The sequence below is a fragment of the Gouania willdenowi genome, chromosome 17, assembly GCF_900634775.1.
Source record: "Gouania willdenowi chromosome 17, fGouWil2.1, whole genome shotgun sequence".
Taxonomy (NCBI): domain Eukaryota; kingdom Metazoa; phylum Chordata; class Actinopteri; order Blenniiformes; family Gobiesocidae; genus Gouania; species Gouania willdenowi.
In genome coordinates, this window is record NC_041060.1 from 7395047 (window position 1) to 7416072 (window position 21026).

The 21026-nt window shown below is 40.4% G+C and overlaps 1 protein-coding gene across 1 annotated transcript; it reads right to left on the bottom strand.

Moving 5' to 3' along the window:
• Positions 1 to 1829: 1829 nt before the first annotated feature.
• Positions 1830 to 16127, bottom strand: cavin4a (caveolae associated protein 4a). The gene is made up of 2 exons (XM_028473420.1): positions 15502 to 16127; positions 1830 to 4371 (listed from the first exon to the last, which is right to left on the bottom strand). Exons 1-2 carry the CDS (start codon positions 15907 to 15909, stop codon positions 3766 to 3768), a joined length of 1014 nt encoding a protein of 337 aa, XP_028329221.1. The 5' UTR covers positions 15910 to 16127; the 3' UTR covers positions 1830 to 3765.
• Between the last annotated feature and the right edge of the window lie 4899 nt (positions 16128 to 21026).

Consider the following 21026-nt stretch of genomic DNA (forward strand, 5'->3'; position numbering starts at 1 on the left):
TTCACTATAAAGTCCTCTGTCTCAGATACATCTTCCTTTATGTTACTTTTACTGTGAAAGAGCTGTTCCAAAACCTCATTGTCATTGACAGTAAACCTTATTTAGTCAACTATTTTTGAATTATAAACATTGAATAGGGTCACATTGACCGCAAGGATAATAGGGGTGTTAAATAAAGTGTTTTTCTTTTCTTTCCCTCATTGACTCAAAGCCAGCTTTTCAACTGACTCATCAAGTGAAAATAAACCTGGAAATGAAACTTGAGTCAGGTTATAACTTCCAGCTTTCACTCCTGCTTTGCTAAAAATGTGGCACCTATCTCAGATAGACCGTAACCTGCTCAGGTTTTTCAAATGTCTGACTCCCACCATGAAGGAGAAACTGAAAACATCTTAATGCTGTTTCTTTTCAACAGATTGCTTTCAGAGTTCAGTTGTGCTCACCTAGTGTACGAAAAACAGATGGAGTTGAATGCAATAACGGCAGAGTGGCATGTCTATCGCCGCCTCTCTGCTTCTCCATCTGAAGTGCTTTTATAAATCAAAAATATAGTGTTCACGTTGTGCTGCTTGGCAAGGCTTGAATGGGCTGCACTACAGATATCATGTGGCTCAGTCATTGATCAGTCCAAATGAGGGAAAGTTAATTAAACGCTCTTTGCTTCACATCTCTGAGGCTTTGAGGGGTCTACTTAGCACAGGTGGTCCCACCTCAGTTATGTCCAATACCTGTCGTCCATGTCATCTTCCATGAAAGTTGAATAAACCCAAAAGTTGTAGTAGGTTTTCTCGGCTCATTATGACACTGCTTAACATACGCTATTACATACAGAAAAGAATCCCAAAGAGAACTAATAAGGACACATCAAAGTGATCAGCAGACGCCTTTGAGGAAGACTGACAGTTGACAGCTGAAACATCTCATGAGATCAAAGTAAATTTCCTGAAAAAAGTTGTCTAAATAAATGAAACTATAACATATTATTTCCTACATTCAAAAGTACATGTATTTGTAAATGTAGAGTGTAGAGTAACTAAACCCCAGAACCACATTTCGGGGTTTTGGGGTATTAAGTAGTGTTGTTGATTGATCCTAGTCCAACTCTCAACACTTTAGTCAAAGTATTCCGATTTGGCATATTTTGTTGTAAAATATGTAGGCCACTGGAGTAGCGGAGCCTCGTACCAGCGATAGCGGAGCCTCGTACCAGCGGTGTCCGCCAGCGGAGGAGACGTAAGCGGTGTGATCAGAGGCAGGAGTGGGGATGCTGAGCGGGGCTAGCAACCAAGCTTAAAAATAATCCTCAGAGAACGCCGCTTCCTTCCATCCTGTGTTCAAATGTCTTCTCCCAGGAGAACAAAGTGGACTACCTGAAGCTGGATTTAAATGCAAGACAGGAGATGAGGGCGGCGGTGTTTGCATATATCAATAACAACTGGTGCAACAATGGTGAGCTAGTCTCATGTCACTGCTCTCCTGATGTAGAACTGCTAACTATAAAATGCAGACATTGTTCTTCCCTGATGTTATAACTTTTGGCAGTCTATAAAACTCCACATGTATTTCACGGTCTGACCAATTAGTACAGCCAAAAACACGACAATAGTTCACCATTTTCTCTCAAAATTTGGGTTTTGCTCATTTGTGTGCTGCTCTTACATCCAAAATGTTGACTTGATGGTTGATGACGCGCCGTGAAAACCCTCTAGAAATTAAAAGCCTCGTCACATTACAATAATGTTCAGCAAATATATTCAATAATCAAGTAATATAATAATTCACCAAACAACAAGAATCACAATCATAGTAATGATGGACAGATTGTTGAGTCGTAGAAATGATCTTTATTTTTTTTCTTCGTTATCTATGCTGTTGTTGAATTTCATATTTAAAAACAATAATTAAAAAATAATAATAAAGTGAAAACAGTCAAAAGAATAGCCAACTGCATTTCAGCATACAGTGTTTTTTCTTCACTGATGGAGGTAAAATACTAAAGAAACGTATGAAAACTGAGCTATGATTAAAACTGAAAAACAAAACTATCCACTACGACATGCCCGCACTTGATCATTCACATAAGAAGCAGCAGTTAATACAGTGATTTTAGAATAAGACGCCACACTCTTCTGACTATATTAAAGCAAAGCTTCTTCTTTGTAACATAAGAGCATTTGATGACTGCAGTGCCAAAGCTTTCAAGATGTGCTCATGCTAAAGGCTAAAGCCTCTAAAATAACCCCTGGAGATTAAACTCCCCCAAAAAAAGAAGAAAAGAAAATAAAAGAAGAAGAAAACTATGAATATCAAGCAGCAAAAAAGAAAAAAAAACAATAACAAAAAACCCCATAATTTCATCAAACATTCATACGCCAAAACGCTTTCATATGCTTCAAAAACTTCAAAGCCAGTAACTCTAGAACTTCAATAAATAAATTCACCACTTGTGCACACTGAATAGTATAGTAAATCTAACTCACGTAGCGTTCATGCAAAATATGTTATCGCGTTATATGACAGACTGAATATTTCTCAGCTAGGGAAAATACATTTGTCGCTGTTTGAAGGAGTCTCATATACTGTCGTAAAGGAGCCTGATTGCACCATTTATGTTTAGAAATACAACAAGCTGTAGGAGCCACAATGATTATGATGGAGAGAATGATGAAACCTCTTCAGATAGGAGACCAACCTGCGTAAATACACAGTTTTAAGGACAGAAATGGGTGATAAAATCTGGACTTCACCCACACTGCCTGTGTAATGGTCTTTAATACCTATCTATCTATCTGTCTATCTATCTATCTATCTATCTATCTATCTATCTATCTATCTATCTATCTATCTATCTAACATACTCTGCATGGCAATCATAACCAGTTGATAATAAATCAGTGGTGTAATTGAACAGTAATCAAACTGATTGCCAGAAAGTTCATTAAATAATATTTGATAATGTATTGTTCTTGATTGCTTTGGCAATTTTTATAATAAATTTGAAATGTGACTTCTTTGATCAATTTGAACCAAAAAATAAAAAATACATTGAGAAGTTTCAAAATCCAAAACATTTCTCATCATTATTCAAGTTGTAACAATGATCCATTATTGAACTTCTGGCATCAATGTAGATTTGAAACCAAGTCTCTTGATGACCAGCACAGGCTGTAAGGTGCATACAGTACTTGATCTTTTCCTATGCCCAGATATAGCACCACAAAGCTGTTTTCCTATCCTAACCCTACTATTGCACACAGACACAGTCTGGTTTGTTTCATTCCTCACTGGGATACTCAGAGACCAGCTGAGGCCAATCTCACACCCCGGCTTTGGCCAGAAGTGTAGCATTATTTCACCTGAAGATATATATGTAACTCATATTTCATCGTCCTTGTAAAAGTTCTTTCAAACACTTCGCTGTATGTCCTTTTGCACCCTGGTTGCCACGTTCACTTTGAACCTGCTTTTCAATCACGCCATCTTTATACAATCTGAAATGACCACATGAAGAAAACTGTCTTGAATCTTTCAAGATAGAACTTGAGGAGCGTTGACGGCACTGGCTGACTTGGATTAGCAACCATCAAACATTTCAATGATGTTGTTGTTTTCTATTACTGCCAACTTCTTTATTTCCTTTACTTTTGATTAGATAATTTGTCCATTTCCGATGTCTGCTGATCACAGATCCACTATTCTTAATACCGCTGAGTTCTCTTTAGTGGTCCACCTTTTCTTGAAGTGTTTTCTTTACGTTCTGGAACATTATTCTGCTATGCGGGTGGCTCCTGCCTCCTCCACGGGTCCCTCCCTCTTGGTTTCCATGGCCACCTCTGTATAGGGGACTCCTCCTTCCTTCTCTTCTGCCTTGTCCTTGACCTCGGATTCAGCCTCTGCACCCTCCTGGCCCTCCTGGCCTTCCTGGCCTTCCTGGCCTTCCTGGCCCTCTGCCACTGCTCGCTCCTTCTTCAGTTTGATCCGAAAGGTTTCTTTGCTCGGTGCCTTCTTTGCAATGTTTTCCTTCAACCGCTCACCAGACTGCTTCAGTCTCTCGCCGGCTTGATGCATCTTCTCTCTGCGCTCAGGTGGCATTACCTTCTCACCTAGGTTGTGGAATTTGTTGCCAAGGTTATCTTTGGTTTTGGTCATGTTCTCCTTGGAGAATGCAGCTTTTAGGGTCTCCGTGCTCTTGACAACAGACTTCTTAAGCCGGGCAGCTCGTGAGGGGTCTGCCTCCTCCACGCTCAGGTACTCCTCATCAGAGGAGAGGTCAGCAGGGATGTCATAGGAGTCGGGCTCAATCTCTAGCCCCTCCAGCCCTGGTCCTTGGGGTCCTTTTGTAACAGCCACAGATGGAACCTCTGCCTCACCCTGTAAACAGATGATAGAAACTGCCTTAGACAAAGTACTTTTAAACATGAATGAATGAGTGATACACATCTTAGATTAATTACTAATTCTTTAAATAATTGGAATGAACCAATATTTAGTGCATCCTGAATAGATTTAAATCTATAGTTTTCATGATTTCCAGTCACCTCCACCACCACCTTGTGTGGGACCAAGACTGGCCTTTGTATTTTCAGTTCATGTTCTAATCAAGATCGTTTCCATCATCATTATTATGATTAAAACCCCGGAAGACAAAATCTTGGCGGTCACCCCCTCCAGCTCCAATCACAGGATTTAGAAAAAGTAGGGGTGAGCAGAGCCCACGAAGGAGCCTCCTCATTGGCTGCCGTGATATATAGTGAAGCGAGTGCACGATGCAAACTTGTTTTCAGGCGCAAGTGGCTGTTTTCCTTCTAGACAGGTAATCTAATGTTCCATTTTCCTATGTTTTGTGTGCATCCTTTTGCATGGCGACGCGTTTTACCGGTAGTGCACGTTCAGCTCTCGTGCGCGAGTTCGCGTACTTCCGTGAGAGGAGGAGACTGGGAGTGCAGTAGTGTAAATTCATTTACCTGATATATGCAATGCTCGATATCAGTAAGTATTTCAATATTCTAAATCACATTCATAAAACTCAATTATTTCCCCAAACCTTGAAATTTTTCCACAAATAAATAAATAGGAGTTCTTGAACGTTACAAGAACGTTATTTCTCTATGCTTCAGGATTCAGTGCAGTGCCAATTAGGGCACAATGTTGATCTAATTGCACTTTCTTCCTCAAAGAAATCTGTATCTTTCTGGTTCGGACGCCTCTGCTAAAGGCTATACTGTGTGAATTCCTCTTTTTCTTTGAATATAACCAATCAACCAAAAGCAAACATTGTTTAATGACTTTCCCACAGCAGTCCTGCCACACGTTTTCACTGGCTGATGGAAACAAAGCAGCTCCTGGATGATTTACATCCAATATCTTGTTCACCTAAGATGCCCTACAGGTGACTTTGGAAGTGAAAGCCAATTAATCGTAATTAAGAAGTGACCACCTGCTACAACTACTCATTAATCAGGGAGGAGTTACCAGAGCACGTCCAGATGCTGAAAATGACTCAATTACATTGCAGCACAAAGTTAGCGTTCATAATATGGATGAAGATGGAGGGAAGAGGAAACTCAGACCATTGGAGCCGGTAATTGTTTAATCACAGTCTGACCAGGGCATTGTACAAATGATAAGAGCCCCTGCATAAAAGATGGTTTTTGATGCACAATTTTCAAAAGTAACACAAACAAGCGCAAACTTCCACCAAGCGCCAAATATTATCTTTGCCAGATATTGGCAGTTATCTGGATCAGTGATCCTGATTATGGTATCATGATTATTCACACTTTGAAGTCTTGGAAGAAGATTCTATCCTCATTAGGTCGAAATTTATGCGCACCACCATTTTTTGTGGAAAAAACTCGATGGAATGCATTTTTTCCGATGGGATCCTGATGAAACTCTGTAGTAACTGTTTCAAATTTCATAATGATCTGTCAATTACGAACCGCAGTATGTATTTTTGTAATTTTGCCATTTTTCAGTTTTTGAAACTGATCTAGAATCAGTATATCAATCTGGATCCTCTCCATCATTTAATGGAATCTTCCATTGCCTGAGGTCTATCTTTGATTAAAAACATGTCAGAATCTTATTAGTATTATTGGTGTAATTTTGCTAACAGACAAACAAGCCAATTGCCAGTGAAACTATTACCTCCTTTGTCAGTAAATAAAAATGAATAGATTCAAAACCCAAACAAAGATAAACAGCTGCACAAAATTAATCAAAAGGACAAGAAGGTCAAAGGAAGATGATAGAAAACAAACCCCATGAAAAAACATCACAGGCCATAAATCATTGAAAATTCTAACCTTCAATGTGGTTAGACTTAATGTTATTTTAAGATTTTTAGTTAAAAACCAATGACCTACACACAAAAAAGCACAAACTAGTGCAAAAATCTACAGTAGACAGAATGGCACTTAAAAGTCCCATGTCATGCTATTTTTCACCCATCTCCATTTGTTCCAAGAACCTCAAAAACATAGTATTTGAGGTTTATTTTCCCAAACTCGCCTGTTTTTCAGAGTTTTAGCCTCTGAAAAGTCACTTTCTGAGCAACTCTACACAAACAGGCTGATTTGCATCCTACTTATGCATATTCATGAGTAGGTGTGTCTATAGACGGGACACTGACTTCCTTCTTCCCGCCCACCCACTCCGTAGCCGAGCTCATGCTGCTTTATAAACACGAGACAGAGCATTGGGGCGGGGCGTTCGCCGGTACATACATAGACTGTACAAAATACATACATAGCACGCTGAAATGCTCACCTTCGTGAGCGTGTCTGTTTACATGTCTATCACGGCAGAGAGCTTTCTGGAGGTGCGGCTTCTCCCGCTCAGTCAAATTCATCATCAAAGTTGGAACGCATCATGAAATTGAAGCGAGAAGTTTGGGCTCGCCCTGCAGTAAAAAAGGAGCAAATCACCCTCTAACTAACGATTGAGGGAATCAATGAAAAAAAACACTTTGGGCATGTGGATGAAGCCCAAATAGCACTTTTATCATGTTTAAAGCACAGAAAAGTTGATTTAACATAACATGGGCACTTTAAATTGCACAGAAGGTAAATAAAGGGCATTTAAAAGGACTTAGATAAAATAAAAACACTTGAATGAACACAGAAGGACCAAAACTTAACAGAAACTTAACAGATACACCAAAACTATGACCTACAAGTATAAAAAACAGCTGAAACACAACCCAAGTTTAAACCAATTATGCTCACAATGGGTTGTACCACTTTTACCTTCAGAACTGCCATCATTATATGTGGCATTGATTAAACAAGATACCAGAAACTGACACGATTGTCTCATGGCAGTTTTTGATTTTCCTGTTGAAAATGTACAAGGAGAATTATTTTGTTCACCACATTGTAAAAGTGAATACAGATCACAACGGAGCTCAGAGAACCTAATCAGCCATTTCTTTGGTCTCATTTCTTTTAGCTTCAAGACTGGTTGTGTGAGAGGAGTAGCCTTCTGAATATCTTTGTTGCAATAAGACATTATTTGAATTCCTGTTGCTTTTCTGTGATGCCATACACATTATTCTGCTTCACTATCAACAAGGCATCTTCCCACAGAAACTGCTGCTTTGAAGGTTTTATCTCTTTGAAATGTGCCCAGCAAAAATACCCTAAAATGGGGGTCGACCTCGACCATGTCTACATGCCTAAATACTCAATTAAAAGCCTGTAGAAATGCTACCAAATGTGACCTTAAATCCACCACAATGTTTGTTTTTCGTCAAAATAATATGGTATGCTTGTTGAGATTCTTGTACACTGTAAGGTGGTTGACCTTGTTTGTGTTTGCCCGCAGGCAGTTTAACACGGCCCATCCTTTCTCATTGCCATACAGCAGAAATATTACAAACCAAAAACCATTAACTGCTCTAAAATTGCACATTGTCCTCTAACGTCAGACAGGACAAAGTGCATCCTATTGTTACCTGGCAGCTATTTATCTTTTTCCCATTACTTTCCACTGTCCAGCTGTCATTTAGCACCAACTGGTGACAAGTGTCCCTCACAAAGGTACTTCCTGGTTTAACAAATGTAGCCGTGGCTCTATATTAGGAGATGAACATAGACCTCAGAATAACTGACAGGAACTGATCAGTCAAAAATTGAAACTCAACACTGCAACTCTCTCCTTTGCAGACCGAGCTAAACCACACACGTGGCTGTTCTACATTCAGAAACACAGAGAGCAGTCGTTTCAACCCCTCATCACACACTTTTATACACTCTTCTCAGACAGGATTTAACATTTCTCTCTTGTTTAAACACTCTCAAAGTTGAAACCTTTGTAGATTTTAAAACATAAACCTGTTTTCAAACATACAGCACTTCAGAGTCATACTGGTAGCGATCAGACATTGATGCTGAACGCATTCAGAGTCTTTGTTGACGATGACGTCAGGCCGTCAACAAGGACACCGGTCTGTTCACCCATTTAACCATGGAGTAGAAGCTGTGTGTGACCACCTGGAGCTGTATGACAAGGCCTTTATAACCAGGACCGGACTAGGAAGGATTTGGCGTGGAGGAGAATCAGCGAGGAGGTGGTAGTAGCAGGTAAAAGTTCTCTCTGTGGCACTGAGCTAGGATAGCATTAGCCGCTAATCACGCTGGCTTTTTTCACTGGTGGTTTATGTTTATGAGAGGAGAAAAAGGAGCGCAGCTCCTCGCTTCAACAGGCAGCGAAACTCACCGAGTTGGATGTGTCGCTGGTGGGCAATGGGTGAACGCAGCATTAGCCAATCAGGACGCAGAACACAATGCGTGTTCATACGCTGTAAAAAAAAATGCATCCAAAATTGTACTGTAAAAAAAATCCGCGAAACACAGAGGCCGCGAAAGGTGAACCGCGATATAGCGAGGGACTACTGTATACATAGAACCCCATCCCCTCCATATAGATTTAGGTCACATTATATATGACGTCATGGATAAGACCAGGTTAAACCCACTTTCAATGTAATGCCCCACTTGATGTATTCCACATAAAAACATCAGTGGAAAATAGGATTTTAATTACAGTTTTCCCAAATTCCTTCAAAAAGTATATTTCTTTTTATAAAATAGTTTTCTGCTGCTTTGATTCAAACATATTAATGTTAGGTTCATGTCACAGATGTTAGTTCTACCGAGGGTGTGTAGTATAAGTTGGGACTATTTCAGTGAAAAAGTCCTAAACTACTGAGGCTTTAGGTTGGTTCTTCTTCTGTTGCCCATTCTTCTTCACAATGTAAATGGTGAAGCAACACTGCACCTAGCAGTTCATGAATGGTACTGCAGCAAAAATTAAGCAGAAAGCGACCTGATTTTACATTAAACAATGCGTCGATGCAAATTTTTGGAGTTAACATTATCAATTATGTTACTAATAATTTTTGCAATATTGTATATGTTACACATATTGTGGTTGGACGGTCTATATATTCAAATAATTTATTCTTTTGTCCCCTCCTGCCAATAATTTTAAACTAATATTAATGTTGAATTTTTTTCTCAAACAACAGCGCAAATCGTCAACCGATTATACAATTTATGGCAAATATTGTCCGATAATATCCCCATCACTAAATAGATCTCTGTTAGAGGTTTTAATGTTTGTTATACGGTGCAAAATTATTCAAAGTAAAGATGAAGAAAGAGAATAGTCATGTGGACCTGGTTTCTACAGGGAGATGCTAACGTCTTAAATTAGCACAGTAGCGAGAATGGAATCCAAGATGAAGATCAATCTGGAATTTTCAGAATCTCTTGGATGGATTTCAGCAGAAACATAGACCACCCAAAAGTAACTTTTAACAAGAAATAATAAAAGTGCCTGAAAATGGAACCATGGTGCTTTCTTGTTCCTGTAGCACCATAAAGTACACCAATCAGTAACTAAGATGATTAATCAACAAACACTGACACTCAAGAAACCAAATAGTTCAAATGTTTGATTTGATTTAATATTTATCACTTGTGGCAGCCAATCAAATCAACTCAACTCAACTTTATTTATGTAGCGCAAACTACAACAAAGTCATCTCAGAGCGCTTAACAAAATATAAGTCCGTAGTAAGAAAGAAAGAAAGAAAGAACCCAACAAGATCCACATGAACAGGCATTTAGTGACAGTGGGAAGATAATCATTTGGCAAAGGCTTAATCTACCTTTTTCTGCCCTGCAACCCATCCTTAAGTTGTTAGTTTGTGTGCCTTCTAAAACAATGGAAAGCCTTGTCATTTTGACCTGACTAGCTTAGCCTTGCCATAGGCACACAGCTCAAAGGGGCGTATCTATTCTTTTATGAAATCTATTTATTTTGATTTTATTTATTTATTTATTTGAGTAGGGACAGTAGATATCAATGAATATTGACAATGTCGACACATTGTGTCTTAACTATTAGCCACGCCCATAGTGGCTCCGTAGACTACACTTTTTTTTTTTTTTTTTTTTTTTTTTTTTACCTTGTCTGCACATGCTGTTGAAGGTTAACACTACAAGAAGTGCAATCTTTTAACAGCAATGCATATTTTATCATTGCAATTAAATAAATGAATTTATTTCATTGCATAATTGTGACCATCACCAGCCCTCCCTAGGGAAGGGTAAATACTTTATTAAAGGGAGGATGTAAAAAAGAGAGGGCAGTGTTACACCAGGGTGAGGGGGGTGGGGGGGGGGGGGTTAACAGGGAGGAGGGATACAAGATAGGAAAACGAATGGGTGGGGAATAGTCAATAAGTTTCAAGTGATGCGATGTGAAATTGTGGTTGTGTATATTGTTGTGTTATCAAGTCAGTCTGGTGACCAGTGTGCTGCTTTGGAATAATGGTGGTGGCTGTGAACAGAGGAAGAAGTGAGTGGAAATTCCATAAAACAGGTATTTGGGAACAACGTGTCTATGGTTGAGCCCAGTATGAGTGTTATCCCACAGCCCGAGGCCAGTGCGTCCATGACAAATGTGATTCCAAGAGCCGCTACTGCAAAACCCATGAGCCGCCCCCGGGCCCGAAGAAGCAGTCGGGCCAGCAGAAAGAGCGGGAAATCTAGGGGCCCCCGGCGACCACCCCACGGCCAAGCAGCCCCCCGAACGCCCCCAAGATCCCAAGCCGAGAGGCAGCCATTGCCCCCCCATACACACCCGAGAAGGCCCCAAGGAGCCAAGGACCCAGCGCACCACGCCACCGATCCCAAACCCCAACCCTCAGGCCCCCCAGCCCCCCACCCCCCACCACCACCCACACCCCCGCGCCCAGCCCCCCGAGGGGAGGGCCCAGAGAACTCCCCGCCGGAGACCCCAGCGGAGGAGCCGAAGCCCACGCCCAGCAGACGACCAGAGCCACGCCGAATGGGCAGCCGGCGGGCACCCGCCGGCGAGCCCAGAGCCAGCAGGGACCCGACTCCAGGCCAGGAGGACCCGGAATGGATGCAGCACCAGGAGCAGCCCGCCCAGGGCGGACGACCACACCCCCAGAAGGTGTGCAAGGGCGCGGCACGCGCCACCCGCCCCGGAAGACCCCCGGCAGTACCGGCCCGGCCAGCCAGCCAAGCACCCCGGGCCCCAGGAGCACCCCCCGGGACCAGGACCCCCCAAGGGCAAGCCCCCGGGCCAAGCCCCCCGGGACGCGCCCCCCACCCCGGCCCAGGACCCGGCCACAGCCCAGCAGGACCGCACAGCCCCAGACGGCACAAGGCCAGCAGCCCAGGGCCCGCCGCCCCCCGGACAGCGCAAGCCACGGGGCAGCGCCCCCCGCCCCAATGGAGAGGCACTTCCCGATCCCCTGTGTGAATGTGTGTGTTTGGTGAATGTATGGGGTGTAATTAAAAGAAGGGGGATGGAGGGGAGCGGTGCTCCCCATCCAGCCTCTGTGGATTTATGTGTATGTGGTGTAATAGGCCGGAGGGTGTAAATGATGATACACCCTCCGGGGGGTGGCATGTTGAGATGTGATTAAAATTGGAGGGATTAGTAGGGCAACTAGAGGTGGGAGTGCCGCCCCCACGCCACTACATGGTAACACAGGTGGCGGCCCCCTCCACCCCCAGCCCCACCATCCAGCCCCCCAAGGGTTGGGTATGGGTGTGTGGTGCATTTTGTGAGTGAGCCAGACCAGCTGGGAGTGGGGTGAAGTGAACATGTAGGAGGCCTGTCCGGTGTGAGCCGGACCGGCAAGCCAGAGTACCGAAGCACCCCCAGCCCGGAACCGCCCCCCCACACCAACGGCGCCAATAGAGCCCCCCCCCCCCACAGAGGCGATCCCCGACGACCCACGCACCGGCACGAGACACCCCCCCGACGCCAGCACACCCCGGACGACAGCGGGCCCGAGGCCACCAGCCCCGCCCCGCCCAAGGCTGCGCAGCGCCGCCACGTAGACTACACTTTTTGCCTTTTTTGTTTGGATTAGCTGAGAATAATGTGTAGCACAGGATGGAATAAAAATATATGAGATTATTCTTTATTCAGTTACTGAATAGCTCATTTTAAATTGTTCCACACAGCTTTTTAGACCAGGAAGATGTTAAATGAGCACTCGAAAATTTAACTAAAACAATGAAGAGAATGAAAACAAAATCTTAGCATAAAAAAGTTTTTTCTGTTTTTTTTCTCTCTTCCATGTGACTGACATCCTGTCCCCCTCAGTGTGTTAGCCCCTGCGATTAGCTGCATGACATATCAGAGCCTGATTCTGGCTGACAGCAGTTTATAGCCTGTCCCTGCTGGCACATGGGAGAATGCTGTGATCCCAAAATAGGACTTTCTGTCACGGATCCACAGCAGCTGTTCACCCATAATGCTCTGCTACAATTCTGAAGTCGGAACCTTATTGAGAACAGAAGCTCCATTTAGCAGTGGACTGTTTCGATTTAGAATATCAATACAACGGAGACAAACAGAGACACACCTTTTTTTTTGCCTGAACAACAACAAAATAAAATAAAATAAAACTCTAAAAGTCTAAATAAGGTCATTTGTAATTGAAACGCTGTATTTATCAGCTAAACTCTCACAACCTTTCTTTGAATTTGATTATTCATCGCTTAGTTATGCTCATTTGATAAGAAGGTTCCATTACCCATAAGCCCCTGTCATTACAGATCTCTTCCCAGCTGTTGCAATCTATTTTAAAGTCAAATATGTAAACTACAATAAATTAGGACATATTATCTTATTATTACATACCCGTGAAAGTTTAAACCTTAGAGTTTTCAAATCAAAAAGCCTGGGCTCATTCATGGCCATTGAGAGGATAAAATCGGGGCGTGAGGGAAGTTTCTGGGGTTAGGTTATGATTAGGATAGCTTTATAATGCTTTTAATTTGAAATGAAGAGCAGGTAGAGTTTAGAAGGCAAGCAAATTATTATAACCACAAGAAACGGTATCACTGTTAAGTAATTCATTCACAAAACATCATTTATACAAGTTCTAACCCTTGACTTTTGTTACTATCTTCACCTGCTCTCTCTCTCTCTATCTCTCTGTGGCTGTAATAAATGGAAGGACTTTGGGATAACCAAGAAACTCAGAGGACAGACTAAATAATTCAGTAAGTCAACGTGAATAAAAGCAGTCATAGAATAACAACAACTTTATTCCGACTCTAATATTATTGCAAAATTATACGCTCTTTCATCCTCTGATCTGAGCGTTATAATTTAACAGCCCATTTGTTGACCAAATGGAAACTTAAACAGCCTGCAGCAATGAACGGTGTTTATCACTTGACCCGAGGGTTGCAGAGGAAGCTCTGATGTTGCCATTACAAAGTTTCCACACGTGCTATAACCTAGAATAAGCATTAGCCTTCTCCCCGTAGTTTATATTAGACTTCCCTATATTGAGCTGAGAAAAAAAGACTAATTTTTCATGTCTAAAATGAAAAAGGGTTTCGCTGATAAAACTCTAGATTTAACCAACTTTATTAGCTTTTTGCCGATATCGTCCAACACTTAATTTCCTATTTCCAATATTAACCGATACCAATATATGAATAGACGCCCTCCCCACTAACCTTTATTTTGGCCCACATTATATACAGTACATCTCCATGGAAATAATAGGTTTTATCCTACTTTTAATGTGATGCCCCACTAGCTGTATTCCACAACTAAACATAATCTGTGCAAAATAAGAAATCCTATTCAACTTTGGTCAAGGAAAATTCTTTATGTATATATATTTTCATATGTTGTGTCGAACAAAGTTGGTTTTTTAATATCGGTGGAAAAACTGATACTAATGTCAACCAATATCACAATTCATGGCTAATATTGGCGGGCCAAAACCATGGACATTTCCAGTGTGGCAAAATGAAAGATTTATTAAGGCTTCAGCGTTATCCACCTTTCATCAGATACAGTTCAGATGAACTTTTCTTCTACTCTCTGTTCATGTAACACATAAAATCCTCATGGTCCTTTTTCATAAATGGAAACCTGGATAGATTGTGCTTTGAGTTATCTAGAATATTGAATACGTTTAAATTATACCTTGAGCAGCACATCTTGTCCCTAGATTTATCAGTTTGAAGCACCTAAATTCTATCCCCACAGTCCAAATATATGAAGTCTATAAATTGACCGAAGCCATGCTTTCGGAGGAGTGAGCACCTCGGACTGAGTAATAGGGTCAAGGTTAGTAAAGGGTCACCAATTGAAGATCCGACGACTTCTAATAGTATATGGTTCAACCAGCTGCTGTAGATCAAGAAGGGAAAAGAGTTACAGCAGTTTCTCATAGAAAAGCATCAGAGAACATGATGCATAGGAGCTTTTAGAGTAGAAGCTAAAATATTGGTTCTACCAATAGAAAACGTATATTTCTTTAGACATGGTTTGGTGGTAAAACCAACACTAGAAAATAGGTAGTGCAAACATTTAAACCCATTGTGATACTGGCATTAGGAACTAGAACACGTGTCCAACTGAAGGCCCGGGGGCCAAATCTGAGACAGTAAAAGTGACAGAGGATTAACAAATGATTGTGTATATTATCAAATAATCCAGTTGTAGATATCTAAAATCCACCAATTTAATGAAACTCTACAGTATTTTTAGTGGCTTGCAGTTTTCCTACGTTTAAATCACATGAATGCAGTTGCAGTTCCAATTGTGGAAAGAACTCTAAATATTTCCACAAATCTTGCAATTTCTCACAATCAATTCTCCTAAAAAACACAAAAATTGGTTTCATTCAAGGAATTTTGAAATGAAGGTCCTGCAGGGACTGATATTAAAAACTCTAGGGCACAATGATGTTAAAATGTTTATTTTTTCCACCTAAAATCTGCGGCCCACTTGAAATCAAACTGGTCCATATTTGGCCCCTGAACTAGAATGTATATTTCCTTAAAATAAACCTCATATTGCTCATGTTGTTAAACTATAATCTCTTTATAAAACATCCAAATTAATATCTAAGATTTATAAATAATCATAATAGTTTTTAAATCCTAAAACTACAACCATGCTATTGCATTTGCTCACCTGGTAGATGACGACTCGAAACTTGTTGCGAGTGAGCAGCTCATCCTGCGTTGTTTCCACCTTCTTCACTCGAATATTTTGCTTCTCCACTCGCGATCGGACGTCTTTGACATTTGCGCTGACCTTGCGCGTTTTCTGCAGGAGCTTCTCCACCGTCCCACTTGTGTCGGTGTGGTCCTTGGCCAGCTTCAGCACGTCCCCTTGGATGTTCTTGATGTTGTTCTCCAGCTCCAGCTGGCGCTCCTCCATCCGCTGCTGGCTGGACTGGACATTATCGATAATGCCGGCCACTCGCTCCAGCAGGGACAGGATGGTCAGGGCACTGATGGGGTTTCCGGCCTCATCCTCCACCCCGATGATCTCCAACTTCTCTTGCACACCTGCTGTACGATACTTCTGCTGATCCATTCCCGATTACCAGATTCAGTCTTTTTGTCACTCTAAACTAAAGAGTACTTTGGGATGGATTGGGTTCTCACCAAGAAGTGTGGGGAGCAGCAAGAGCCAAAGCTGTGACTCAAACTCAAATCTGAACACAGGAGACAAGATAAACCCCACCTTCTCCTTTTAAAAAAAGCCTCAAGAACCAACACAAACCGGATTTTAACCCTCATCTGGATGTGGGCCAGACGTTGAATCAAGAAGGGAGCATCAGTGCTTGTGTGAAACCCCCCTTCAGCTAAAAATACAAACATTTTGTAAGGTGACACTGACATTTTGGGAAGCTGGTAATGATCAGAATCCCCTAGCCGAGGCCAGCACTTGTTAAACCGACGCGAGCTGATTCAGAGTTTTCCGTTCCTCGGATGTACAGTAGGTTTATTCTTGCAGCTGTGAATCATGTACATCAACAAAGGCTCAGAAGCTGTTCTGAAGCTCTGCAGTGTCAGAGAGGTGATTACATGGAGCAGGAATGTTTTCTGAAGGGATTGATCACTAGTGGACCTACGCCCTTTTTTACTTTCCCCATGGGCAGCAGAGTCCAAACATTGCCTGGGATTGAGATATGAAGCTCTTTATAGACATAACTAACTGAACACTTGCTCTCCTGGACTCACACCACTCAGGGGTTGTATTTGAACACCACGTCTACTCAGTCCAAGCAGGTCACTCTATAAGTAGAACATGGTGTTCTCTACATATTGAAGACAGAGTTCACAAGAACTGGAAGGATCGTCCTTGTTGTTCAGCTGAGTTCAAAGAGTAGCTAACCTCCTTCTATCTGAGGAAGTGAATGTAAAAACATTATAGAGCTCTTTCATCAGAAGCCTAAGTCTGAATCATACAGTTTGAACAACCCACAGTCCATGTCTATTGGCCTTGCAATCTCTTCAAACATCCCAACCAACACAGACATAAAATAAACCAAGCACATGTCTGCTTAAATCAGCTCTAAAAACTATCAAAAGCCAAGGTAATGTCCTTTAACTATAACTAAATTGATCAGAGAAGTGTTTTCTGAGTTTCATAGCTATTTCAGTTAGACTTCCCTACTTCTTCTTCTTCTTTCTTGGTTATTGGCGTGTTGCGACCAACTTGAATAGGATGCATATCACCAGATTAAAGGACATAAACTCAATGTGTTTATATACACTCATCTTACTTTCTTGATTATTGGCGCATTGCAACCAACTTGAATAAGTGTATATCGCCACCTACTGTACTGGAGTGTGCAAACTGTACTGGTAGACTGTCCTATTAAGCTTAATAGACTGTCCTATTAAGCATACGAACAGTTTACAAGTTATGGCAATTAATAAAATAACCATTTTAAAATACATACATGAATAAACAATGATTTGTATGGGGCTGAAACCTCTTGGTGGACAAAGTCGTAGCTGTAGTTTAGTTATTTTAACAAACCCAGGTTATATTTGTCAGTGCGACCACACTTACTAATTTAATATCTTATTGGAATCTTAAATTTGAGTAGACTGTATTTTTATGATGTATAAAAAGTTGGTTAAAAGTATTCAACTTCCACAATAAATGTGTTGGATTAACCATGAATAATCTACTGCAGAGATGGGCAATTTTTGTCACAATGGGGGCCACAAAATGTAATTATCTGATCCGAGTGAGGCACATTATCAACAAATTAATGTCAGCATTTAGAATATCAACCAATCTAAGCATTATTACACAAAAGAACAAAGAGTTTGTGTGATTTTGGAGTCGTTATGTGTATTTTTCACTATTTTTTCCTAATTTTCATTATTATTCTGATGTTTCCTTAACTTCCAGCAAGTTCTTTTTGTCTTTTTTTAAAAAAAAATATATTAAGACTTTTATTCAGACAACTGTTTTTCAGGAAATTTACTTTGATAACCCGACATTTTTTGACTGTCGACTTCCAGTCTCCTTCAGTGGTGTCTGCTGATCACTTTGATGCTTCCTTGACTTCCGCGTAATAATTCCAGAAAGTCATTTTGTGGGTTTTGTATATTTTTCTGTCATCCTTTGTATTTTTGTAGGCGTCTAGGGTTTTCGGGGGTTATTTTGTGCATTTTTTGTTTTTGTCCTTTTGTGAATTTTACTGATGTTTTGTTTATTTCTGTTGGTGTCTTGTGAGTTTCTGTGTTATTTTGTGCATTTACTGAACTTTGAGGGCTACTTAAAATAAGGCAGAGAGCCGCTATTACCCAGGTCTGGTCTACTATCCTCCTTTAATTTGTACTGTCTTGAGTGAAAAGGAATTATTTTACTTTTTTCTGCTTTAGAGTGACTGGAAAATGTCAAAAGATCCACCCACAGACCTTTTTCATGCCAGCCTGTCTAACATTTTTTTAATGTAATGGTCTGAACAGCAGTCTACTACAAGTACTTATTGGCTTTCAGCTGCCAATGACAAAAGAAAAAGACTCATGTCTCCCATTCACTCTGAAGACGATGGTGGTGGATCATTTGTGGATACTGGTATAGTTTTAATGGTGGTGCTTGACTGAAGTCAGCAGCTGGTCCTCTACCCGAATGCCCCCACCACCACAACCACCACCACCCAGTATGTAGCTCTATATTTACCCAAGGTTTGCATGCCTGAGGCCCCTCCCAATGTGCAAATGTAAGGTTGGTGTATTTTAATGTTTTAACTAAGGTGGTGACCTCTGTTCCAGTCTGTGCAGATGAGCAGTTTTTAATTAGAGAATTAATGATGTGTACCCTCTACCGACAGGTGGGTGGGAATGGATAACGATGGTTCAACCTCCATCACTCTCAATTTTTTAAAGCACAAACTCCCACAGCTTTTGAAATAGAGAAGATAAAAGTGTGTTTTGAATACTAAAGAGGTTTTAAGATCACAAATATCTATATTTAAATATCAGGAGAAATGAAAACACGGTTGTGACCAGGGTTGGGGTCAATTCTAATTGTAATTGCACAATTGATAATTAATTACAATTATTGACATTATTTTTAACCCTAACCCTAACCCTATTATTTTTAATTGTAATTAATTGAAAACGATCTGCTGCTATTGAAATCATATTTGCATTGTAATGAGTTCAGATAATTGACTTTGTAATTGTAATTGGCATGGACATTCTATAAAAAATGTCAATTACAATTTATAGAAAACGCAAAATTGTGAAAGCATGTCATAATTCTATGGCTCCATAAAATATGTTTCATATCAACATTTCCCTCTATCTCGAGGATAATTTTATCATTAAAAAAACAATAATAATAATTTAGGGGTATACTGACAGAAAAAAGGCTAGGACGCCCATGCCAAAAATATTAATACCAATACTTTTATTGATTAGGAAGCTTTACACAAGGTAACCAAAATATAAAAAACAAATTGGATGATAGATATTGTTTTTTTGATTTTTTTTTAATGAATTTTACAGCAGATTTAGGGTGAAAACTGAGAGATGCTAACAGAAGGGAGGTTGAATTTTATGGGCTTCTTTATCAAAGGCTCAGTAATTATGATTAATTTAATTCAAACTTTAGTAATTGAGAATGTAATTGTAATTATGACTTTCAGGAGACAAATAATAATTGTAAATTTATTTGTAATTGGATAAAATGCAGGTCACCCTAATCATACTTCAGTTGAACATGTAACATGTAATTGAATACACAATGATTTAAATAAATAAAACTATCAAAGGTGCAGCAAACACGTTCATTTTAATTAAAATACACATCCACAATGTGGTATATGTCATAAAAAAGTTTTTTTTGATTTTATTCAGAGAACAAAAGTAGCGTCTCGGGAGTCTACATGCAGGATAATAACATGTCAAACACAGTCTAGTCACATTAAGAGAAGTCATGGCTGCAAAGGTAGAGAACAAGTCCATCCAGGAAACAGCCGACATACCACCTACCTTTCTTTGACAAACACATCACAAAAGAAAGAAAGAAAGACAAACAGTTGAAAACATTTACCGTACAAAGGACCATTCCATGAGATTTAAAAATAAATCTTGTAATTTAATGTGAACTGAAATGCCCCCCAATCTGCTCACTTTACTATGTTAAAACTAACAGATAAACACTGCTAACATCCATCCAAGCTTGTTCCTGTTTTTCAGGGTAGCGGGGACACTGCTAACACTGTGTCTAAAAATCAAATATCAATTGCATTTGTTACTGTATTCTAGATTTTATGTGGTTTCACTTTCCTAATGACTTTTGGACTCATTAGCTATTAGAATAAACCACAATGCAATTTTGTAGCTTGCTATAAGCTAATGCTAGCCGCTGGTTGTAGCCAGTGTTAACTTAGCTATTAGATGGAATTAGAGTTGAGCTCAGTGGGTACCAGTTGAGAAAATGTATATAACAAAAAATGAGTTTAAAAATGTGCCGTAAAAAAAAAAAGGGAACAATCTGGTGGGGGTGTGGTTAGTGCCATGACACCCGCCCATGTAAGATGAAACGCAGTAGTGCTCTGAACAAGTACGTTTAGAAGCTGCTTTGCGATTTTATGTGAAGAAATTCTGTCATGACCGCGTCTGATTTCCGGCGTAACTTTGGCTTCGTACCCATTAGCTTAGCCCATTAGCTTAGCCAGCAGATCCCTTTCAGAGCAGCTTGGCTTGAAGTCGTCCTCGCATATCGTCAAATTTCGTCCGAACGTAAACGTTTTAATTGTGTATCCCGTACCGATATTATGGAGCCAACATCTGGATAACTTAACTCAGTGTATATATATAACTTAGTGTCGCTATTTGGCTTAAAGGTACAAAAGAAATGTTTTTGTGGGGTTTTTCTCTTGTTGTTATAGCAACGCTCCACCATTGTTCAGAAACCGTAGAGCAACGGAACACTGTTGCCTAGCAACAGCTAACAGGAATCAACGAACGTGCGTCATCATATCCTGTTCAAAATGGCAACTCTCCACAGTTGATGCCCGACGGTATCAAATTGTTCTAAAAAGCTCTTTCAATGTTTTTGTTTTTTAAAAAGGTGCACATATCTAGTTTATTGGTAATACATGAAACACATTTTTGGGTTACATACATTTTCACTACAGGTACCGTTTACATTTTTTTGATGACCATTAACTTTTA

Coding starts and splice junctions, on each gene's coding strand:
- cavin4a (XM_028473420.1), bottom strand. CDS start 15,909: ATGGATCAGCAGAAGTATCGTACAGCAGGTGTGCAAGAGAAGTTGGAG. Junction 4,372..15,501: donor TTCGAGTCGTCATCTACCAG/GTGAGCAAATGC, acceptor ATCTGTTTACAG/GGTGAGGCAGAGGTTCCATC.